Source organism: Taurulus bubalis (assembly GCF_910589615.1).
Source record: "Taurulus bubalis genome assembly, chromosome: 2".
NCBI classification, from domain to species: domain Eukaryota; kingdom Metazoa; phylum Chordata; class Actinopteri; order Perciformes; family Cottidae; genus Taurulus; species Taurulus bubalis.
In genome coordinates, this window is record NC_136590.1 from 26,820,788 (window position 1) to 26,845,233 (window position 24,446).

Below are 24,446 nucleotides of genomic sequence, written 5' to 3' on the forward strand. Positions count from 1 at the left end.
GCATCAATACATACTTAAAGTAACAAAGTATACTTAACTTAAAGAACCGAAAGCAAAAGTGTTCATAATGGAAAATGAATCTATTACATTTTTCAGCTGGCAAATGATCCGCTTATTTAAATGTATACCGCTGGGTATCTTAATCCATATTATTGCATCATAATATATTTTGTATTAATAATTTGAATCTGCAAAGTAACTTTAACTGCCAAATAAATGTATCGGAGTAAAAAGTAAAACATTTTTCTCCAAAATATAGTGAAGTAGAAGTGTAAAGTATAGCCCAAAATGGAAATACTCAAAATTGTTCTGAAGTACAGATGTGCTTGTGTACATATATACTCTCTCGCTCTTGCACTTTTCTAAGTATTACTAATGACCGCCATTTGTTTCTTCTCCTAAAGGCTTGAATCCACCTAGACCACACATGGAGCAGGATGTGGAGAGCCCGGCCATCATCAAAAAGCCCAAGTTGCCAAAGCAGGCCCGTGAGGACGTGCCGAAACCGCTGTCGGAAAAGGAACGGGCCAAGAGGGTCCAGCGGTACGTCCAGAAAGACGGGAAGTGCAACGTTCATCACGGTAATGTTCGAGAGAAGTACCGCTACCTGACAGACCTTTTCACCACGCTGGTAGACCTCAAATGGAGGTTCAACCTGTTCGTTTTTGTGCTGGTATACACCGTGACGTGGCTCTTCTTCGGCTTCATGTGGTGGCTCATTGCGTACCTTCGGGGCGATCTGGAGCACATATCCGACAACCAGTGGACTCCGTGTGTCGATAACCTGAATGGGTTCGTATCAGCTTTTCTGTTCTCCATCGAGACAGAGACCACCATCGGTTATGGGTACAGAGTCATCACGGACAAATGCCCCGAGGGGATCCTCCTGCTCTTAATTCAGTCAGTACTGGGATCCATCGTGAACGCCTTCATGGTGGGTTGCATGTTTGTTAAGATTTCCCAGCCCAAGAAGCGAGCCGAGACACTAGTGTTTTCCACCAATGCGGTCATCTCAATAAGAGACGGACGACTGTGCCTGATGTTCAGAGTCGGAGACCTCCGAAACTCACACATCGTGGAGGCTTCGATCAGGGCCAAGCTGATAAAGTCCAAGCAGACCAAGGAAGGGGAGTTCATCCCTTTGAACCAGACGGACATAAACGTGGGCTACAACACGGGAGATGACAGGCTCTTCCTGGTGTCGCCGCTCATCATCTGCCATGAGATAAACCAGAGCAGCCCCTTCTGGGAGGTCTCCCAAGCCCACCTGACCAGGGACGAGCTGGAGGTAGTGGTGATTCTGGAGGGGATGGTTGAGGCCACAGGTGAGTCATCAAATGTTTCATTTGTTGTTTTTGTGATTGTTTATTATGCGTATAATGTAGCCACCATCTGAGCGCAGTGCGGAGCGGCGGTCTTGAGTTCGCGGTTGGGCCACGCTCACATATTTCAAACAGCTCCGTAGCCAGGAGGACAACCAGGATGACTTAATTCACTGCTTATATAAACTCTACTATATCTTTACATATAAATTTGTTGTTTCCTGCTATTTCATGTTCAAAATGTCATTAAGGGAACCCGTTGACAGTGTATGAACACACACATATATACACACACACACACACACACACACACACACACATACATATATATGGGCTGAGCAAAGTTGAACAAATTTAACTGATTAATCGCATGATTTTTCTGCGATTAATTAATAATGAAGTAAAAACTAGTGTATTGCGCGCTTTTAATATAAAGTAATGTTATCAGAACAATCTAACAGACACTCTGGAGCAACAGTTAACAACAGTATATACATTCAAAAATGTATGCTAGGGAAGAAAAAAAAAAAGATGTATTTTATTTTCGTAATGCTTCTATATGACTGGTCATTCAATTAAATATTGTATTTATTTTCAGATGTTATAGACTATTTTATTTGAATGTAAAACCGCTTAATATCATGCTGAAGAAGAAACATTTGTCTTTTATGAGGGAACAACAAACAGTTTGTTCAGTAGGAAGGGTTCCTGTGAGGGACAAGCCACTCCTTCTTTTGTCCATGTTCAGTTTGTTGCTTACCTTAAAGATGTATGTTAAAGACCAGCAATTGATAAACTTCATACAAAAGCAATAAGTGCTTTTGATCTTGTTCAGTTTTTCTTACCTAGTGAGAAAAGTCCAGTCTGTGTTGGCTTGAACAAGTGCACTGAAGTCTGGTTGAATGAGGGGGACAGCAATAGGTATCTCAGCGGCGGCTTTGCGCATGCACGATTAATGTTGAACCTGGACTTGGAGACTGCAGCGCGAGGCTCCTGTGAGACTGACCGTCAGTGAACGCTCTGTGCTCGCTCAGGACAGAAACTACAGAACAATATGTGCTTCAGTCTGTTGGCAACACTGCGGTCGCTGAGGCTGCAGAAACGCGTTTAAGTGCCCAGGCTATCTATCTATCTATCTATAGCGCGATTGTAGTGTCACGGGCTGTCGCTAGGACAGGCTAGCCTGGGGCAGTGCAAAAAGAGAGCTGGACACAGGCACGTCCGAGGGTATTTAACAAAAAGTAAAGGTTTATTTCCCATCCCACCAGCAAGGTATCGTCCAAACAACAAAGTATCAAAAAAGGGTCCAGTTAGAAAACATAAAACATCCCGGAGGAGAAAGTGGTTAATTAACCAAACAAAACTCAACACTGGTGAATCCAGGCTACGAGGTCCTCTTCTTTGTCGTCCTATTCCAAGTGCTTGTGGGTTCACCTTCCGCTTGTGTCCCTTCTCCTTCCCAGGTGCTCTCTCTTAAGTCTTCCAGCCCTGCCTCAATCAGGTGCCTTAAACAGCTGCAGCTGGGTGAGCGGTGAGGCAGGCTGGGAGATGTAGTTCTTGCCCTGGCGGCCATTTTGTAGCGCCCCTCCACTACCTGTCCCCTTGTGATGATACATATCCCTCTCTGCCTGACGTCCTCGGCAGGGTGAATGAGCACCAGAAGGCATCACGGCGGGACAGGGCATTTGCGTTGCCATGGCGTCACCCTGGCCTGTGAATGACAGAAGTTAAACGGCTGGAGGCTTAAAAACCACCTAGTTACCCTGCTGTTTGTTTCCTTATTTTTTGCCATCCATTGCAAAGGTGAATGATCTGCCACCAGAGTGAACCTCCTTCCAAGCAGGTAATATTTGAGGGTTTCCAGGGCCCATTTCAACACTAGGCACTCTCTCCACTGTGGCATAGTTCTTCTCCCTTGGCAGCAACTTCCGGCTCAAATACAGAACGGGGTGTTCCTCAACTTCCTTCATCTGGGCTAAGACAGCACCCAGGCCCACCTCAGAAGCATTTGCCTGGACCACAAACTCCTTGCTGAAGTCGGGGGCCATCAGGACTGGTTTCGAACACAAGGCCCTCTTCAGGTCGGTAAAGGCCTCTTCTGCCGCCGGGCACCATGTCACCATACGGGAATGTTTCTTGGTCGTCAGTTTGGTGAGAGGGGCCGCTATCACAGAGAAATCAGGGATAAAACGTCTGTAATAATTGGCAAGGCCCAAGAAGGATCTCACCTGTTTTTTGGTCAACGGTTTTGGCCAGTCTTGGATGGCAGTGAGTTTTGCCTCCTGGGGTTTCACAAGGCCCCGCACGATGGTGTACCCCAAGTAATTGGTCTCCCCAAACGGCAGCCTACACTTTTTGGGGTTTGCGGTTAAGCCTGTCAGAGGGAGTCGAGGACCTTCTAAACCCGTGGTAGGTGGCTCTCCCAGTCTGGGCTCTGAATTACCACATCATCCAGATAGGCCGCTGCATATTCTCGATGGGGTTTCAGTACTTGGTCCATCAGGCGCTGGAAGGTGGCGGGGGCTCCAAACAGGCCAAAAGGCATCATCCGGTACTGCCAGAGGCCTCCCGGGGTGGCAAAGGCTGTCTTCTCCTTCGACCCTGGAGACAATGGAACCTGCCAATAACCTTTGGTGAGATCCAGGGTGGTTAGGAAACATGCCTGGCCCAGGCTTTCAATTGGCTCATCGACACGAGGCATGGGATATGCATCAAATTCAGAAATGTCATTTATTTTTCTGAAATCATTACAGAACCATGCTGTTCCATCAGGTTTGTCAGCCAGGACGATGGGGCTTGACCAGGCACTCTTGGATTCCTCAATCACGTTCAACGCCAGCATCTTCCTTGCCTCCTCGTTAATCAGCGTCTTGCGGGCCTCCGGCACCCGATATGGCTTTTGGTTCACCGTTTTTCCCGGCTGGGTGCGTACTTCATGTTCCACCAGGTAGGTGCAACCTGGGAGGGATGAAAATACCTCCTGATTTCCTTCTACAAGCTCCTTTGCCTGCTGCCGCTAGTGAGGAGAGAGGTCCGGGCCCAACTGCACCTCGTCCCGGGCGGGTTCTCTCGACTCTCTGGGGGGGTGGGGAAGGGGAAAGGCAATTGAACAACACCTCTCGATCATGCCATTTCTTTAGGAGGTTAATATGGTAGATTTGCTCACCTTTCCTCTTCCCTGGTTGTCGTACTTTTAATTGACTTCCCCAACCTTTTCAATTACTTCAAAGGGCCCCTGCCAAGTAGCCAAGAAATTGCATTCCACGGTGGGGACAAGAACTAGGACTGTGTCTCCTGGGTTGAGCTGCTCGGTTATAGGCTGCCCTTTGATCCCTCTGAGCCTTCTCCATGTGTTCCTTCATGATGGGGAACACAGCTGCCGTCCGGTCCCGCATCGCCCCCACGTGTTCAATCATGGTACGATGGGGACAAGGTTGCTCCTCCCACGTCTCCTTGGCGATGTCCAGAAGGCCCCTGGGTTTGTGAGAATACAACAGGTCAAAGGGTGAGAAGCCAGTGGAAGCCTGAGGCACCTCTCTTACCGCAAACAGAAGGTAGGGTAACAGCTGGTCCCAGTTTCTTCCGTCTTTGTCGATGGCCTTCCTCAGCATGACTTTCAGGGTCTTGTTGAACCTCTCCACTAGCCCATCTGTCTGGGGGTGGTAGACCGAGGTTCTCACCCGTTTCACAGTGCATACAACTCCTTGGTGACCCTCGACATGAAGGGGGTCCCCTGGTCAGTAAGAATCTCCTTTAGAATCCTCACGCGGCTGCTGAAGAGGAACAGTTCTTTTGCTATTTGTTTAGCATTGGCCTTTCTTAAAAAAGGGACGGCTTCCGGATAACGGGTGGCGTAGTCCACTATGACCAAGATGTATTGTTTCCCCCGGGCACTTCTGGGCAGGGGACCCACAATATCCATGCCTACTCGTTCAAAGGGGGTTTCTATAATAGGCAAAGGGATAAGAGGGTTCCGGTAAGTCGGTTTCGGAGTGGTGACCTGACAATCTGGGCAGCTGCGGCAGTAGTTCTCTATCTCCTTGTGGACTCCGGGCCAAAAAAACCTCTGTAACACCCTCTCTTTAGTCTTCTCTGCGCCCAAGTGCGCTGCCAGCAAGTGAGTATGGGCCAACTGCAGAACTGTGGAGCGGTGAGGTCGGGGCACAAGTAGTTGCTCAACGATTTGGTCCTTACTTCTTGTTACCTGATACAAGAGGCAATTTTTCACTGAAAATGAGGGTAGGAAGGGGTCAACCGGGTTCCCACCAACGTTCCCTCTAGGACCTGGACGTTTCTTAAGGCATTTCCTAGTGTGGGGTCCTGTACCTGCGCCGTTCCATACTGTCCTTTAAGAGGCGGCACCTCTTGAGGCCCATCAGCGTCGTCCTCACTTGGCCCAGGTTGTGGCTCGGAGTCGTCACACTCAGCTCCACTAGATGCTTCTGCCAAGGCATGGACGGCCACTGGCAGAGACAAACAGGGTAGGGCAACGTTAATCCATGATGTATTTACTTTGCAAGGGTTGTACTCACCGTACTTACCGTGGCTCTCGACTGAGCTTCTTTAGGGCTTCCCTCCACAGCATCTGGAAGGCCGGGCAGTCACGCCCAATCAGGACTGGAACTGGAAGGGCCTTGATCACTCCCACCTCGACATTAAACGTGTCCTTAGTTGTGGTCAGTTTCACTACGGTGGTTGGATACTCTCGGGTATCTCCGTGGACACAAACCACCGGGACGGGATCGCCTTGAGCCGGGGACGATGCCTCCAAAACTGCCTCCTGGACTAGGGTCCGGGCACTTCCTGAATCGAGCAAGGCTTCTACGTCCCGTCGATTCACCGTTACGGGGCACATTGGTCGCCGGTCCCTACTTTCGCCCAGGAGGGCAGCAAAGTGGACATGGGGGCCGCTGGCGGATTCCGCTGTGGGCACGGGCTCGTCTAGCCTTTCACACTGCCAGGAGATGTGGCCGAATTTGCCACAGCAATAGCACTGGCGGGGCCCTGGGTTCAGGAACGCTCGTGGCTGTCCAGGTTGACTAACGCCTCTGCTGGGTGGGTCCGAGTGAGGGTTGGCCAGGGCCGGACCTCTTTGGCGACGCACACTTGGCCGGGCCGGGACCCGAAGCCACCGGTGCTTTACAGGGTGGTCGAAGCATGTCTGAGGCCGCCTGGAACTGTTCTACAGCTTCTACCAACCCTGTGGCCGTTGTTAACTCTTGGTGGCCAATTACCCTTTTTGCCTCGTATGGTAGACCCCGTAGATACTTGTCCATAACCAGGGGTTCTATCATGTCTGCCGGGCTGTGTTTGTCTGGTTCTAGCCACCTTTTCGCCACTCTTATCAATTGTGCATTTGGGACCGGGGCGTCTCTCCGCTTAGGAAAGTCCAGTTATGAAAACGTTGGGCCATGCTAAATTTAGTGAGCCCCTGGCGACTCATTCTCCCCCTTTAACTGGTCGTAGTCGTGGGCAATATCAGCCTCTACATCTCAAAACGCTTTAAGTGCCTCACCGGATAGGAAAGGCGCCAGAAGTCCAACCCACTGTCTCTTTGGCCACCCTTCTCGAGTCGCCGTAGCTTCAAAGGCATGTAGGTAAGCTTCCACATCGTCGGTCACGCCAAGTTTAGGGATGAAATCAGCTGCCCTGGGCTTCGACTCTGGCCTCTGCCGGAGCTCCTGCTCCTTCAGTTCACTAGCCCTGATTTGCTATGCCAACAGGGCACCGCTGATTTCCTGCTGCGCCCTCTGGCTCTCCAACAGCATCTGCATCAGTGGCTCCATTTTGGATTGGTGGCCTGAGGTTTGAAGTTCTGAAAAAAGTTGGGACAAGTCATCAATATCTCGTCTCTCAATCATCCGCACTTTGGCCCCAGTGCCCACATTCTCCACCACCTGTAGTGTCACGGGCTGTCGCTAGGACAGGCTAGCCTGGGGCAGTGCAAAAAGAGAGCTGGACACAGGCACGTCCGAGGGTATTTAACAAAAAGTAAAGGTTTATTTCCCATCCCACCAGCAAGGTAACGTCCAAACAACAAAGTATCAAAAAAGGGTCCAGTTAGAAAACATAAAACATCCCAGAGGAGAAAGTGGTTAATTAACCAAACAAAACTCAACACTGGTGAATCCAGGCTACGAGGTCCTCTTCTTTGTCGTCCTCTTCCAGGTGCTTGTAGGTTCACCTTCCGCTTGTGTCCCCTCTCATTCCCAGGTGCTCTCTCTTAAGTCTTCCAGCCCTGCCTCAATCAGGTGCCTTAAGCAGCTGCAGCTGGGGGAGCGGTGAGGCAGGCTGGGAAATGTAGTTATTGCCCTGGCGGCCATTTTGTAGCGCCCCTCCACTACCTGTCCCCTTGTGATGCCACAATATATATATATATATATATATATATATATATATATATATATATATATATATATATATATATATATACATATATATATATACATGGCTCTCAAGTTTTTAAGACAGGTAAGAGTGACATCTCTCTCTCTCTCTTTCTCTCTCCCCCCCCCCCCGGCCGCGCCTCGGTCCGGGGGGGAGGGGGTGGCGGAGGCGCGGCCGGGATTACATTCCACCCAGATACAACAGATATGTTTTTCTGATTGGCTATTCGTGTAGCCCATTTCTTTTTATTGATTGGCAGGGGATTCGGGGGAGACGTGCTTGATTCCTCCATGGTAAGGGCAGCGCGACCAGGTCATGTTTGCGCGCTGCGGCCCATTAAATAGCCTAGAGTTTTTTTTCAAGGAAATACGATGTGTGGCGGGAGGGCGTGACTTAAGACCGAAATGCGTGACAGTCACGCTCAATGCGTGACACTTGAGAGCCCTGTATATATCAGTGGCGGCCGGCCAATAGAGGGCCACGGGGCCTGGCCTCACCTTGAGCCACCAAAAAAGAGAGAAAAATATATATATTTATACAATTATTAATTATACAAATTATGCTTTTTCTGCTTGTCCTCTCCGCCCATGCACCTCTCAGCTGCCCCCGTGCATGTCTCTACTGCGCCGTGCACGACTGCATCCAGCAGCTAGCTTTGCCAAACCGTCCTGGTGTAGTTTAGCCATCTGCACAGAAGCTCAAGCTGCTCCCTTTCACGCCAATCTGTTGTCTTATGGTGAGGTCCGGTTGATCTGGGATCAGTTGTGTTACCTGTAGTTTCTCCGCCAAAGTTCTTGTCTCAAACGGGTGTTGGAGGAGAGATTATAACAAGTTAGCGTTTGGTCTCCTTTGAAGAGCAGTGCTCGACTCGTGCTTGCACTCGCCGCTGTCATGTTGTTATAATGGCACCTCGAGAGACTAGCCCTGATGAGAACAAGAGACGGGAGTGTGAGTCTTTTTTAGGGCGCTGATTGGCTAGATTGTATGCCACTCATTTATATCTTTAATCAGTGATTAGCTAAAATGCTTATTAGAACCGTCTTTCTTGGGCCAAATTTGGCCCCGGCATGTGCACGGTGCAGTAGAGACGTGCACGGGGGCAGCTGAGAGGTGCACTAGTGGAGAGGACAAGCAGGAAAAGCATATATTTTGCGCAGATATCCTATTTTACAAATATGATTGGGTATATTCCATATCTCAAAAACACAAATACTGACAATTTGTATAATTTATTAATATTATTATCATTTTTAATTACTGATATTATAAATACACATACTGTATATATATATGTATATATATATATATATATATATATATATATATATATATATATATATATATATATATATATATATATATATATATATATATAATTTTTTAGGGGGGGGCATGCCCCGTGGCCTCTATTGGCCGGCCGCCACTGAGTATACCTCATACAACCCAATTTCAAAAGACCCGAATTCTTCCTTTAAGACAGACATTTATTGTCTCCAGACTGAATCCTACTTACTTTGGCGATTTCCTAACTTTTCCTGTAGCGCCACCATGACGTTGACATTTTGTGGTTTTGAGTGAAATGTCAATCAACGCTATTTGGATGGATTGGCACAAACTTAAGTACACACTTTAGTTTCTCCTTCAGGATGAATTGTAAAAACTCTGGTGGTCCTGACTTCCTTTGCTCTCAGGTCACCATCCTCAGCTACAAGTTTTAAATCATTCCCTTCCAATTATACATGTTTTTGAGGTCCAGTACCGTAACAATTAATTCCATCATTACTGAAGTGTGGCCAGTAAGTCAGACTCTCCACAGTAGCATGCATCTCTTGGCAGCTGTCATGTAGCTGAACATTATAGGTTCACAATTTTTTGTTTGCTGTAATCATTCCTTCTGCTCGTATACTAGAATCCTTTTATTATATAGTTTTAAAGGACAAAATCTGCTGAGCAATTTTTATCTCGTTGTCCTGCTGCTTTGACTAGGTACCATCCCCTCCGAGTAACACACACAGTAGCAGAGGTGTCAAAAGTATTCACATTCATTACTCAAGTAAAAGTATAGATACTAGGGTTTAAAAATACTTCTGTAAAAGTTGAAGTATCAACTCAAGCTTTTTACTTAAGTAAAAGTGTAAAAGTAGTGGTTTAAAAACTACTTAAAAGTATAAAAGTAAAAATAATGTAAGGTGAATGTTTTTTTTCCATTAAGGACAAACTCTTAAGCCACGTCTCAGGGGCCTATAGTGCACTACCCCACCTCCCTCAAAACAATCATTTTTATAAAGGCCATAATGACTATATTGTTTTAAAATGTTATGTTGAAAAATGTGGGATGCACTAGGCTACTCGTTTCAGCTGCATATATGCCCATTTAAAATGATCACATTTTATTACAATGCAAATACATTAAAGAACCATATGTGTACTACTGAGCATTAACATGTGTTTCATGGAGCGGAAGACATGATAACTAGTTGCCTATAAGTATTGTAATAGTGCAAAATAGGCAGCGGTGGCGGCGACTCCAACACAAACACTTAAAGCTGTGGTTCTCAAACTTTTTCTGTAAATAACATAATTGTGTGACTCATCTGTGCTTTTATAAATAACAGAATAAAGAAAATTGCAATCACTTTCAAGTAAATCAGATTGCCCCATCAGACAATGTTTTGTGTAAGTTCTATCTGTGCAAAAACTTACTCATATTTAGTTACTACTAACAATAAGCTTTTAATTTTTTTTTGCCAAACAAACAAGCATCAGGCCATATCAGTATTAGTGGCTGCAGTGACCTGCTTTCCTCGACACATATGTTATAAACGGGGTTGTAGATTTGATACGGCCTCTCTCAATTCATGCTCAATATTGAGCTTAGATCTGTTTTTTTTTATTTTGAGAAATGCAACAGCAAGAAAAGACGAGCTCACGGAGCTCACGGCGTCGCGTCAAATCGCGCATGCGCAAGCGTAACCTGTTAACGACGTACCGTAACCATTTACCCGAAAGTACAGGCATTTGTCCATGGATTTACATGTATTTATTTTCTTTCTGACCATTGCAAATAAATGTTCATAAATCCACATAGAAATCATGGAACAACCCCCCCGCTCCCTTAAAACTGCAGAAGCTGCCTGAGAGGTTTTCTTCAATATAAAAGCAATCTAGTGATGGTTGCAACACTACACTTATATTCCTGTTTACATCACCACAGACAAAATGTATTTCAAACCCTTGTATTCGAGTCGATTAATAGAGGAAAGTGGGACAATCTGTTGTTTTTGTTTTGTAATATGTATGATCTTCATACACAATTTTCAATGCTTAATGTTGCGTCTCCAGGCATGACGTGCCAGGCGAGGAGTTCATACGTCAGCAGGGAGATCAAGTGGGGCCACCGCTTCACACCGGTTCTGACACTCGAGGATAGCTTCTATGAGGTGGACTACAACAGCTTCCACGACATATACGAAACTAACACACCCGCCTGCAGTGCCAAAGATCTTGCTGACATGACCAACCGCACCCGCTTGCCCCTCACCTGGTCACTGGCCAGTAAACTGAGCCAGCAGGGGCTTCCCGAGTCCGAGCGGGAGGGCCCGGAGACCAAGACCAGCCTGGACAACCAGGGGAAGGGCCAGCAGACCGAGAGGAACGGGGACGTCACCAACATAGAGAACGAGTCCAAAGTGTGATAGTTTAATAAAGAAAGACAGCAAGTTTGAGGTCCATTTGAGATTATTGTGTGCTGTACATCTCCTATTTGGGATGACCACACAAGCTTACAGAGCACAGGCGAGAGTTTGAGGTACAAAAGCGAGGACCAATGAGCACAGCGGACCAAGTATTCCTGCACCAAGAACTGCTTTTTCTCAGTGATCTCACAGTTATCCCCCACAACACATCTAGACATGTGGCCCACCGCTGAACTGAAAACCCTCTGCGGGAAGTGCATGTTTAAAATATAACGTGATGTCCTCCTGATGAGATTACTATTATTTTTTCTATTAAGATATTCCTAGGGGCATTTGCATAAGTATTTTTGTATATATTATAAAATGTTTTGAATTCTTTGTTTTGTTGCTGGATGAATATTTGACAAATGTTTGATACTAATTATTATAGGTTAGTTCTGTATATTCTCTGCCTTACTGGATGTATACAACTTTCATTACTTGGTTTCTCAGAAATATATCAGCATGTATAAACATGATCTGCTGTTCATTTATCTTGTATTGTGTATATACTGTAAGGTTACAAGGAACACTTAAGTTTTAATGGATGCAAACACTAGTTTAAACCAATGACAATTACTTCTCTACATGATACATGTTTGTTTAAGGTATAGTTACTATTATTATGTTTCCTTTAGAAGCCATGACTTGCTGTTTGCAGCTGGGTGACTCCAGACAATGGCCCTTTAAAAACTGCATCTCGTCACTTTTGCACATTAGAGGCCTCCGATGGAGAAATGTTGTCACTGTTTCAGTCTCCAGAAATCTCTCACGTGTCTTCTTTCCTCACCTAACAGTAACAAAAATAAATAAATTGCATATTATGTACTTAATGAAACATGTTTTATGTGATTATTGCATCTTAAGCGTTTTTTCAGTGGTGGAATGAAGTACTGAGATCCTTTATAAAGGTCTTACGTCATAAACCTGCTTACATAAAAGAAGTATTTTCAGCTAAATGTAAAGTTCTCATTCTGCAGTAAAAATGTGTCCTGCGACTCATATCTGACAGATTATTAATACTAAAGCATCAATATTACTGTTGTAGACGCTCAAGGTGGAGCAAGTATTATAGTCCAGTGGTTCAAAACCTAGGGGTCGAGCCCCTCCTGAGGGTCTCCAGAAAAAAACTGAAGGGTCGTAAAATAATTAATGGAAGAGGGAAGAAGAAGAAAAATGATTCACATATCAATTTTTAGTGTCTGGACATTTCTCTAATCTTTCATTTTTTGTTTTGTGAAATATTGGATATTGGATCATTTTACTTGTTTGGTTCTCAAACCGTAATCTAAATGAAACAGAGCTTTTTTTCAGGAGAAATTTTACTTTATATAGACATCTGAAATATTACAAGGAGCCCAAACTACACTATTTTGTTACATATTATACACTTTTAAAAGGCTAAGAGCCATTGGTTTAATCTTTAACAATGTGTTGTACATTTGTTAAAGATATCATACATTTTCAAATGGAAAATCTTTATCTGTAAAATAACTATTGCTGTCAGAAACAAATGTTTGAAATATATTGGAGTAAAAACATATAAAGTACTATAAAACTGTATTTAAATACAGTACTTCAGTAATATACTTAGTTACATTCGACCACTGAGATTTTTGTTTGTGGGAAAATAAAATCCCTCATTTTCCATCTTTTCAGCAATATTTTGCAGGTTTTTGCAGGTAATTTCTGAGGTCTGTTCACGGGTCTGTGGAAGTTCTACCATCGATGGTGGAAGCATTCAGATCCTTTACTTCAGCAAAAGTACTAATACCGAGCTGAAAAAATACCCTGTTCCAAGTAAAATGGCACTTACTGATAGCACTTTGTGGTTTAACTTAATCGAAGAAATTGTACTTTCTTGATTCTTGTTGTTCTGAGTTTGTACTCATGGTTGAATGCACTAAAGTCGCTTTGGATAAAAGCGTCAGCTAAATGAAATGTAATGTAATGTAAAAGTCCTGCATTGAAAAGGTTACTATAAGTGTAAACGGGAAAATGTACTTAAATTATTAAATAAAAGTAATCAATGCAGAAAACACAAAAAAGAGAGACAAGTTTAAGAAGCTGAAACGACAAAATATGTTCTATTTTGTTGATAATCATGATGATGAAGATGATGTGTTTGAACCTGCCTATTCTGATGTGTATTTCTGAGACAATCAGCATGGAGGGGGAGGAAGAGGAGGAAGAGGAGGAGGAGGAGGAGGACGAGGAGGAGGAGGAGGAGGAGGAGAATTCAAGAGGAGAGATTGGGCCTGCTAAAAGACTGCAGGCCGAGTAGGGACGGAGGAGGAGCAAGGGGAGGAGAAGGACGGCAGGGCTCGGCATGACTGATCGCACCACTCCCACTGATAACTCAGGTCATGTACACACACACGCACACACACACACGCACGCACGCACGCACGCACACACACACACACACACACACACACACACACACACACACACACACACACACACACACACACACACTGATATGCAGGCACAAACTGATGTTGAGGAAAACAGAAATCAGTCATCCTAATATCTGAAGACAACAAATTAATGAAACAATCATCAAACAGCAAGCAGCAAAATGAAGAAAGACACCTAGAGCACCATGAGTGGCAGAACGTACGTTCTTAAATTAAATTAAACATGAGTGTAAATATTTCTGTGATAGATTTGGCTAACACCTTTTTCTCTATACCAATACATGAGGACTGGTAAAGAGTAGGACTGTTTTGGTTTGCTTTTCAAAGACTGCTCCCCAGAAATTGTATGTATACATCGTTCCTTGAAAAATATGTGCCCTGCCTGCTGAGACTTTACCAGATGAGAAAGGGAGCTTTTGGTCAGAAGACGGAAGAGCTTTTGGAAAAACTTGATGAACAGGTGAGTGAAGTGCCGGAAGTTAAGGAAACACAAAGGTTTAACCTTTAAGCCGGTCTTCCTTTTGACCCCAAATGTTTTAGCACTTGCTATTTTAAGCAGTCTAAGGAGACATCATTAGTCCTCGGACATTGTGTCTCACCAAAAGACAGCCGCACTGAGAGGCACTGAGAGGCCTGCCCACGGGTTGGGTGGTTGGCAGCAGTAGAAACGGGTTGGTGGAGTAGCGCAGCATTCAGGACCTTGGTGGTGGTGTCCGTGTCCGTCTGATGTCAATCCGGGATTCATCGTTAACTTGATTGTGTGCACTCCATTTTAATTCTGATTGATAAATCTGCTTTATGGGAGATTTTGGTCTCAATTTATTTCACATTTCACAACATCTGACATCAAACTGTATGAATACTTCCTGACTTCTGCACCGCCTGTGTCACTCAACCCCAAATATTATGGTATAATTACATGAAATCTGGACAGTTTTGACTACTTCTACTCATGGTGTCTTTTATTTCAAAATAAGAGCACACTGGTCTTTCAAATAACTTAATCCTATAGATTTTTTTAAATAAAATCAATTAAACAACTGACATCAAAGAACCAAGTTAACTATTTGAGCTAACATGATAAGCTTTCTGGCATCACGTTAGTCTGGGTTAGTTGAAACAGACATGCCAAACAGGGCTCTGATGAGTAAATATAGTTGTTTACAGTTATCATTTTACAGGCTTTTAATTCAATGCTAGTCACTGAATTAAAATACTACAAAGATTCTCAAGCAAATGAGTCAACATAAAAACAAAACCAGTAGTTGGGCAAAAGACAATCAAACATCAGTGTGTTTTAACGCCCATTATTATACAGTACGTCACAGAAAAATAACATAATCAATATTTTAAACACATTTTTCATACTTTTCTTTCATAAAACATGCTTTTTGCATCCAAACACTGATTCCTTATGAAGGTGGAAATGCAGGAAGCCTGTCGAAGTACACTCTAAAAACATAGTACAACGTTAAATCATAATGTTGATAACATTAATAAATTCAAGAGTCTCTCAAAGGTTGATTTGATACTTGACGATGATGAGAAAATTGTTCCAGAGTGGTTCTGTGTTTCTTCTAAATGTGTTACAGCTGGATTTCAGTTAAAAATATTAAATGTATAAAACACAAAAACATGATTATGTTGTGGTATTAACAAGTCCAACAAAACAGTTTATTTAGAGGCAAAGTCCCTCCCCTTCCGGTTTTGGAAAAAGATATGTACGGTATTCAACAGCGAGAGACAAATATCATGTTTATCAATTTAGAAAGATCATTTCTAAGTCAAGAACGTTGCAGTTTGTTGTTGTAACATTTAGTTGTGTGTGAAACTGTCCAGTGAGTTAACTTTACATCTCTCGTCTCGCACAATGCACGTCACCAACACGGCCGTCACCTTAGCTTACAAGTTAGGTAACTTAGCTAAATGTAATGTTATTTTACAAAAAAAATATTTATTTTTTATCAGCCGGTAAGATAAAAGAACGAGCAAGACCCGATGTTTTTGCAAGTAACGTTACATCCTGGTATGAAGCACACAGGTATTGTAGCTCCAGCGAGAAACGTGACGTATTTTCACAGTTTTCCAACAAAATGTGACTTTCTTGATGAGCAAAATTGTCTTTTAAATTGACCAATATATGTGTAATTTATGGCACAATTCAAATGCCATTGACTACCGTACATCTTTTCCTTTTTGGTCCACCGTAAGTTGCGGGACCTCACCTCTCTATTGGAGGAACAAAAAGGAAAAAAGAACACACAAAAAAACTAAAACAACGAGTCAAACAGAAACCCCAACACAGCGGCAATAAACCAAAGTTTATACTTGCTGTTGTTTTTTTCAGGCAAACCACATCCCCTGGTTACAAAAAACCCCGACAATTGGCGAATGTGATGGAAGAGCAGAATAACCACAAAGGCCCGGTCGAGCTAGCAAGCTGCCGTTTACCACATTAACACTCTGAGCTTCCTTAAGCACCGTTTACTCCCTTTTATTTATTTTTATTTTTAATAGAGTTACGGAAGACAGGAAACATATTCTCGTTGGATTCTAGTTTGTGATGCATTGATGTGTTCATCACTTTAGTTTAGCAGCTGGTAATGGTAAAGTACTTTCTATACGGCTGGGTATCTTAACCTATACTGATACATTAGAAGGAAAGAAAAGATCCTTTATTAATCCTCTTGGGGAAATTATTCTCTGCATCTAACAAGTGTCTTGCTCAACGGATACTTTGACATGCAAACTATGGGGAGACTGGGGATTGAACCAGGTACCTTGTGGTGTCAGGATGAGCACTCTGCCCGTGAGCTACAACCGCCCTAATCTATTATCTGATTACATTCTGCATTATTAATCTCAATCTGCAAGGTAACTAAACATATCAAGTAAATATTGGAACATCTTTTAAATGTAGTGGAGTAGAAGTATAAAGTAGCAATAAATGAAAATACATGTTCTCTAAAAGTACCTCAAAACTGTACTTAAGTATAGTACCATACTTGGATTATCCGTCTCTCTCTATATTCTCCTGAAGGTCGGCAGCGTCTCGATAACTTGATAATCGGTCAAAGGTGCTAATTTGCGTCTCGCTACTGTGAACAGCTGTGATTTGATCTGTTTATAAACAATACATTGGGTGTGACCAGGCGTTTAAGGTGCACAAGAAGCTCAGCGATATTTATATTAGTGTCTGTGTGATGTTCCCATGAAACTCAAAACACAAGCTATGAGCTGACTTTTCGTTAAAGCAGGAGTACCGTTGCTTTGCGTGAAATGTTTGTTTTCCCTTTTGAAGACTCCGCTATCCAGCAAACACTTGGGGGGTGAGCGGCGGCGGCAGGTTGTCATTGTCCACGTTGTTGTCATCGATGGCGGAAACGGTGCGAGACAGGACCTCCAGAGGGTACTTCTCCAGGACGCCGTCCACCTCCCGCTGCACGCTCTCAGGCCAGGAGAGCAGGTCGGCCTGCAGGCTCTGAGCGGCCTCCATCAGCGTGCTCTGCCGGCTACTGAGGCCCGACAGCACCTCCAGGTTGTGATTCAGCTGAGCCAGGACGGGGTTGGTGGGGGTCGGTGGTGGTTCGGCGCGGCTCCAGTCGCCCAAAGATGTGTTGCATCGTGGCGAGGCTTGGCCCGACATGTAGCACTCAAACTCCTCCGGGGAAAGGTTGAGAGACTGAGCGTCCAACTTCTCTATAAAGGCCGTTGCACAGCACTAAGAGACAGAAAACACAGGAGTTCACATCAACCTGAAACATTTGGAGCCAGACGACCTCAATATTTAGAGTTAGATCTATTCTTTAAAATAAGGCTCAAACCAGTGGTAATTATCTTAGCTTAGCATAAGACTGGGATTTAGGGGGAAACAACTAGCCTGGCTCTATCCAAGAGTAACAAATGATGCCAACCACTAGAGCTCATGAATTAACATGGCGTGTCTGATATGAAAGGGTAAAAAAAAGACAAAGGTTATGTGCCAGACTATTTTTATTATATCTCTCTCTGGGAGACACACTTCAAGACTTGAAACGTAGTTTCAAGTCTTGAAGTGCTGATACTAATGACTAAATAAATAAGCAGCAATAAAAGATTAGATTAGAGGTTCCAAAATCTTTCTGACCATTTACCACTAGATACCGAATCCAATTTCCCAAAGTACCACTTCCCACTGCAGATACTAACAATGTATAATTGAAAGAGCCGCGTTGCCTTAATACAGCCTTTGCTGTTCCTTTGGCTCTGTGACAGTAAACCCCAGATTGATGTAGCTAGCCCAGTAAACTCTTTACATTTTGCTAGAAGCTCGACTGTCTCTTTGACTTCATCACCATATTTAAAATCCAACAACGAGTTAGCAGTTATAATCCGACTGCATTTAGCTAACGCTAATGTTACTAGTTCCTGCAATGCAATGTCACGTTCAACCAAATTCTATTTAAAATATGTAACAACTAATTTCATTGTAATGAGATGTGTACATGTAATACATAATTAATAAAGACTTTGGCCTGTTTGAATGCAATTTTTGCAATTTTAGCGAGGCTCTCTGTTCCACAATCCTGACAACATTTGGGAATCGCTTGTGTAAGAGATATTTATTGGATATTAAGTTATTTTACTCACAAGTTGTTTGCTTATTTAGGTTATATTGTTTGATGTATTAGGATAGTTTTAGTTTAATTATGGGTAATGCTGTGGGCACCTGGGGTTTATATGTAGGAGTAGGCGGATACAGGACCAGCATGCACCTCGGTAGGCCTATGTTTTTTTACCAGCATAAAAGACGCAGCATGGGGAGTTCCTTTGTTTGTTTGCTTGTTTTGTTAAGTTACAATAAATTATCAGAAAAACAGAATCCTGCATGGACAATGCATTCTTTTGGCTGCGTAATCCACATACCCACGGTGCGTCAGTGGCCCTTTGATTTATGTTCATTTTCTTTGATTTATTGGACAAATGGTCACTACAGCTGGATTAGAACAATACAATTTCAAACACTCTACTTTCATTAGGACTGTGTGGGTGCAGTTTAATCAGATTTGATTGACGCTGAACACACGAGGCCTCCAATTTAAACTGGGAATGAAGTAGGAGAAAGAAAAAAAAGGACCAGGTTGGTGAAGTAGTATCCATCCTCTCCAGTCATCAGCCTGCTGGGGTTACAGAAGCGGGTGATGTACTGGATGTTGGATTGGAGTCGCGGAGGGTTGGCTTTGAGCACGATGTAAATGAGCGCGGGCAGAAAGTCGTCAGCTGAAGCCGGCTCGTTCTTGGTGATCTTAATGGCGCTGAAGATGTGTTTGCTGCAACGCGTGATGCACCCAAGTTTGTCCCGAGGAACCCTCTTCGAGTCTATCTCAATGACGTCTGGAAAAGACAGATGAAAAGGGGGTTGGACAGAAAAAACTTTATTTATTTATTTCATAATTGATTAATTGTTGTCGGCATTTTTAAGCAAACCGGCCAATATTTCACTGGTTCCAGCTGCTCGGATTTAAATATGAACTAGTTTTCTTGTGTCAGACCAAACAGGAAATGGATTTGGGCTTGGGCTCTGAAGGAAAACTGTGATGTGTCTTCAGACAAGTTTCTACCTGCACGAGACGTCGTGGTGCAGGCCCCACAGATGAGTAACGCGCAAATGCTCAATGTATTGCTTGTAACAGTAAACTCCAAAACGCCCGGGGACGCACAAACCAAATTCAGTAAAGAGGAAAGTCAAACATGCAGCACCTCAACGCAGAGAAGGAATTTTAATTACCTGTAAAGTCATATAAAATATCGATTGACATACTTTATCACCTTTTATACAATCCCTGTAAAGAAAGGAGTCACTTTTGTGGAACATCAAATGTATTCTAATGAAACAAAGCTTAAATATCCTGAAAACTATTTGATTATTCAACCAAAATATTTACTGAAGTAGATTTCAAAGATCGCTTTGTTTTTGAAAGTTATTCAAAATAATTGTCTATTTGTCTTAAATCCTGAGACATATTAATACATTATTTTGCTTCTTAATTTAAAGTATTTGCTTTTATCAGTATTTGTGGCAGTAATGTATCTTGTTGCAAAATTGCAAAATCTGTCTCTGAGATTTCTGCCTCCACCAAAATGAGATGAGATGTGTGTGTGTGTGTGTGTGTGTGTGTGTGTGTGTGTGTGTGTGTGTGTGTGTGTTCATGCTGTAAAGTTAAACATATAAGTGAATCCCATTTAGAAACTATTCAAACTACCTGGCCCTGCGTGTCCCTGTCTGATTGCCAGCAGCTGCCAAACCTTATGAGGGAGAAAAAGTAAACAAACGTGTAGCCAACCAGCAGTTAATTAACTATTGAGCATATCTGCAAGTCAAGGTGCAGACCGAGACGTGTGTTCATGTTTTTCAGTTAGATAAGAGGGAGACTTTAGCAGAAAAGCCAACGTGGGCTGTTGTTGTCTGCGGCTCTGACGTTGTTTAGCATGCTGCTGTCTGCTCTGTCTACGATTGGAAGCGAATGTTACCACAAATGTGGTTTGTAATGAAGATTAATTGGCTGATCTCCATCTGCGTCGACGGAGAAACCCACTAAAAATACAATGTCGGTTGGACTCATTACATGTGGTGACACTGGAGGTTGAATCACACACTCTGACCTGTTATCGCTTTGACCACATTCTCAGCGACTTCAGGAATTTCTTCATCCATTGACACACAGAGCATCTCGATGGTCACCCAGTGCAGCGCCCTGCAATACAGAGAATCAATAGTCAGCTTTATTTTACTGCGTACGACACACATTCTTTTCCAGTAACTTCTTCCCTGTGTAACAAACAAGTCAACAGCTGCCGCTGTGCGATCACATGCGAACAACAAGCAGAACGCTGCCGATAATGACTGTTGCATAATTAAACAGACTTGGTTTTCACAGGCTGCTTAAGATTAGAGATGAGGATTGTGCAGCGATACTTAGAGACCTACACTCCATCTAAATGTAGAACTAAAACCAGCAAAGGTTCCTCAGAACCCAACTTAATCTGAATGTGTGTATGTATTGTAATAAATAAAGTCAGCTGTTATATCATTCTTTCCTTCAATACCAACTCTTTTAACAGACACAAAAAATAGTGAGACCAAATGTATTATTTACAATTGAAATAGTTTCGGCCCCCAAAGAAAAAAACCTAATGGACTCAAACTTCCATTTTAGTCGATGTCCCCTCAGTGTTGCATGACTGGAGAAAACTGTTAAGAACTCGGATATTGAATTTGTTTTTTCGGTCCAGAAAAGCCTACGTGACCCTCGATCATTATTGAACCACAATGATGCCTTTGAGCTCTAAACATTGAGTCAATCTGTTTTCTTTGGGCCGTCATTGCGAAAGCAACACGTTGCCTGTTAATTCCAGCTTGTTCTCGGCTGCATTATTGTGCACTTGACACTGAAACAAACACCATTTTGATGCTCAGTTTCCAGTTTCTTTTACCAACGACTGGTGATTACTTCTATTCTTATTCAACTGTTGCTCAGAGGGATCTTTGTCTCTTTCTGCCCTTTTCAATTGTCTGGTTGAGCCTTCTTCAGCTCCTCAATGTACAAAACAAACCCTTGATACAAAACAGCATCTACTTGTAAAGAGGACTTTCTACAACTTAATAAGAGCATTCAGAAATAATGAGAAGTCCTCTCACACATCTGACTGGACCCAATCAATCTTCTGTGACAGGAGATTCCAAACATTCCAACGGTTATGTACATTATTATTATTATTATTATTATTATGAAGACATCACTGCCCACCTTATCCTGTTCTGTGTGGCCAAGTCCTTTTTCTCATCATCCGTGGTCTCTGGACAGAACACGCTCTTGTACAGACGAGTCATGATGTACTTTTCCACTTGGTCCATCACCTGCTCCACAGACTCTGAGGACCCTGGATGAACAAAGAGTAATCAGATCCTGCTTGTGCTGCCATCTGGTGGCTGCTATGTTAGGAAGATCTCTCAACCCACCTTTAAAGTGACCCATCAGACGGTCGGCCAAGTTCTGGTAGAAATCTTGAACGCACTCCGACAGCTCGTCAGCACCCAGGTCCTGACAAGACAGGAAGTTAATAGCTCATCAGCAAAAATGGTGACATAAAGGCCGTTATTATACCACTAATGTCAAATTATACCTTCTTTCCTGACATGTTCACAATGAAGGCCCGGCACTGCTTTTGGATATCCCGGCCGGGCTTCTGGAGGTTTTTCAAGAAGTCCGCAAAGTCCTTGGTCACCTGGTCTGTATCGAAGCTGGCACGGCGGTTGATTGACGGACTGGGTGTCTTGCCCTCTGGGGTTTCTGGCGAGGAAGAACGGCAGTTAGAAAAAGTAATGTGTTTGCAGAAAATAGTTCCAGTGTAAAACTCCACCAAAACCACAAATTGAATTGACAGATTAAACAAACAAGATATAAGCTGTTAAACAAAGAGCTTTAGAGGTGCTGGTGGTGTATTCTTAAATTTGGAGAGAGCCAGGGCTAGCTATTATCGCCCTGTGTTGACCCAGACCCCTTCAAATATTTCAGGCTAGCTTCAGTGAACATACCATGAAGCTGTGAGTGAGGCAACACACTGGTCGGTGTGCCGAGTTGTACCTTTTTTGGAAGCAGTGCGCGACGAGGGACTGAAGAACTTCTTAACGGTGGTCACTTTCCGTGTCTTCTCGTTGGTCTTCTTCTCCTCAAACTTGGAGAAGGGTCCCAAGGAGGCGTGGCCCGGGTGTGGTTGTGGCGCCGTGGACTGGGACTGTGTCTGCGGTCCATGACTACTGGCATACGCTGCCTCCTCCTCCCGCTGCAACCTGGATCCAAGGGCAGAACAAACACCAGCGATCAGTGGGGGGATTACAGAGAAAAACTGTACCGCCATGCACTGCAAGGGCAGTTGGAAATGTTTCAACTCAAGAAGGGAAGTAGCTGTTGTTGTTTATGATACAGCAGAAGGTCTTACTTTTCCGCCAAGGCCCAGTCGTCCTGGATCTGTTTCTGCCGTACTTGATGGTACTCCTCCCTCCAGCACTTGGAGCACAGGCCCTGCCACGCCGCATTGCCGAAGTAACCGCATCCCTTCTTGCACAGCAGGTCTGATTGGTCAACGTGTATCCCCCCCCTTCGCTCCGTCCGCTGACTCATTGCGCTGGACAACCTGAAAAGGAAGAAAAAAATCCAATTCATCAGTGAATCTGTATGCGTCACTGTACTTATCTCCACAGAGTATATTCATGATTACAGCATTACACTTTATATGCCTCACACTCGGATCTCAAGGTACCAGACACACAACTCAGAGTGAATATGTCTACTAGACATTACACTTGTAAACAGTTTAAAGCGACATTATTAGCTGTTTTGTAAAGGGAAACACAGCAAATGAATGACCATCTTGCTTTGTAACAGCTGGATGAGTAGCATTTAAACTTAAAATGTAATCATATGTTATTGTTGAACGTTAAGGTAGGTAATATCTTTTTAAAGTATTCAGATCTATTACAAATTTCCTAAAATACATTTATTTGACACTTATTTTTTACGTAAATAAACACTCGATGCAGCACTATACTCACTAATCTACCCAGTAGTACACAAAGTACTCACAAAGTACACATTGATGAACTAACTTACTGACGTTAAAATACTCTTATGTGTATTTGTTAGTGATGAAAACTGAGTAACATATTGTCTAATAACAATAATAACACCGTTAAAGGATATATTCGGCAAAGTGAGTACTTTTACTTTTTAAACTATGGTATTTATACTCAAGTAAAACCTGTATAACGTTTCTTCTTTCGCCACTGCCTTGTAATAACAACATTAATAACACTATTAATAACAATAACAGACAACCTGGCAGCGTTAGTGTATTTGTCAGGTAGCTCGAACACGCTGCGGTATTGTACGTGTGGTCAGTTTTCACAGACTTATCAAAACGTTAGCTAAGAAAATATCTAATATCTCTCATCACTAATGTTTGATTCAACCATTCAGCATGTGGCGTACCGACAGCGCTGGTTTACTCACCTGTAATTACGTCTTCAACGATCAGGAGCACGAGCGCTTCCTCTTCGTTTCCGCTGCGAGAGACGGCGACACAAACGAGGTGACGACAGTGACGTCTACTCGACGCTGTCGATCGCGGGTTTACACTTCGATTAGAAACAATTATTCAATTCATGAGCCTAAATGTGAGAGAATAGTTGATGTTGGGATAAACTGTTTTAAATGTACGGGATTGTTTCAACTCGGAATGTTAGTTCAAGTGGACACGGCTAGTTACTTCCGCGCTAGGGCACTAGTTTTTAAGGACTGGTAGGTGACGTCCTGTTTTCACCGCGCATGCGCACAGTGAAGAGTATGGACTCGTGACTTTTTTTTCAATGAATACGGTATCATTTGATCCTGAAAGATAATCTTGAATCAATAGTTTATCAACGTTATTAATTATCAATGCACAAATAAACTGTGATGGAATGTGACTAAGTGCATTTACTCGAGTATTGTACTGAAGTACAATGTTGAGGTCTTTTATTTACTTTTTATGAAGCATCTGTCTAC

General features: G+C 43.3%; 2 protein-coding genes across 2 annotated transcripts; one reads left to right on the forward strand and one right to left on the reverse strand.

The window, feature by feature from the left end:
* The first annotated feature begins 412 nt into the window (after nucleotides 1-412).
* On the forward strand, nucleotides 413-11,503 carry LOC306733195 (G protein-activated inward rectifier potassium channel 2-like). The gene is made up of 2 exons (XM_079214401.1): nucleotides 413-1,325; nucleotides 11,052-11,503. The coding sequence occupies exons 1-2, from the start codon at nucleotides 428-430 to the stop codon at nucleotides 11,402-11,404; spliced, it is 1,251 nt and encodes a 416-aa protein (XP_079070527.1). The 5' UTR covers nucleotides 413-427; the 3' UTR covers nucleotides 11,405-11,503.
* Nucleotides 11,504-14,682: 3,179 nt separating this feature from the next.
* On the reverse strand, nucleotides 14,683-23,024 carry rabgef1 (RAB guanine nucleotide exchange factor (GEF) 1; the record flags this gene model as incomplete). The annotated part of the gene is made up of 6 exons (XM_079233365.1): nucleotides 14,683-17,584; nucleotides 18,980-19,236; nucleotides 20,506-20,597; nucleotides 21,651-21,783; nucleotides 22,488-22,693; nucleotides 22,843-23,024. The coding sequence occupies 6 exons, from the start codon at nucleotides 23,022-23,024 to the stop codon at nucleotides 17,171-17,173; spliced, it is 1,284 nt and encodes a 427-aa protein (XP_079089491.1). The 3' UTR covers nucleotides 14,683-17,170.
* Nucleotides 23,025-24,446: the final 1,422 nt, after the last annotated feature.

What these genes read in the sequence shown, in the direction of transcription:
- LOC306733195 (XM_079214401.1), top strand. Translation starts at nt 428, where the DNA reads ATGGAGCAGGATGTGGAGAGCCCGGCCATCATCAAAAAGCCCAAGTTG. An exon ending in GGGGATGGTTGAGGCCACAG is followed by an intron (nt 1,326 to 11,051) that starts GTGAGTCATCAA and finishes TTGCGTCTCCAG; the next exon opens with GCATGACGTGCCAGGCGAGG.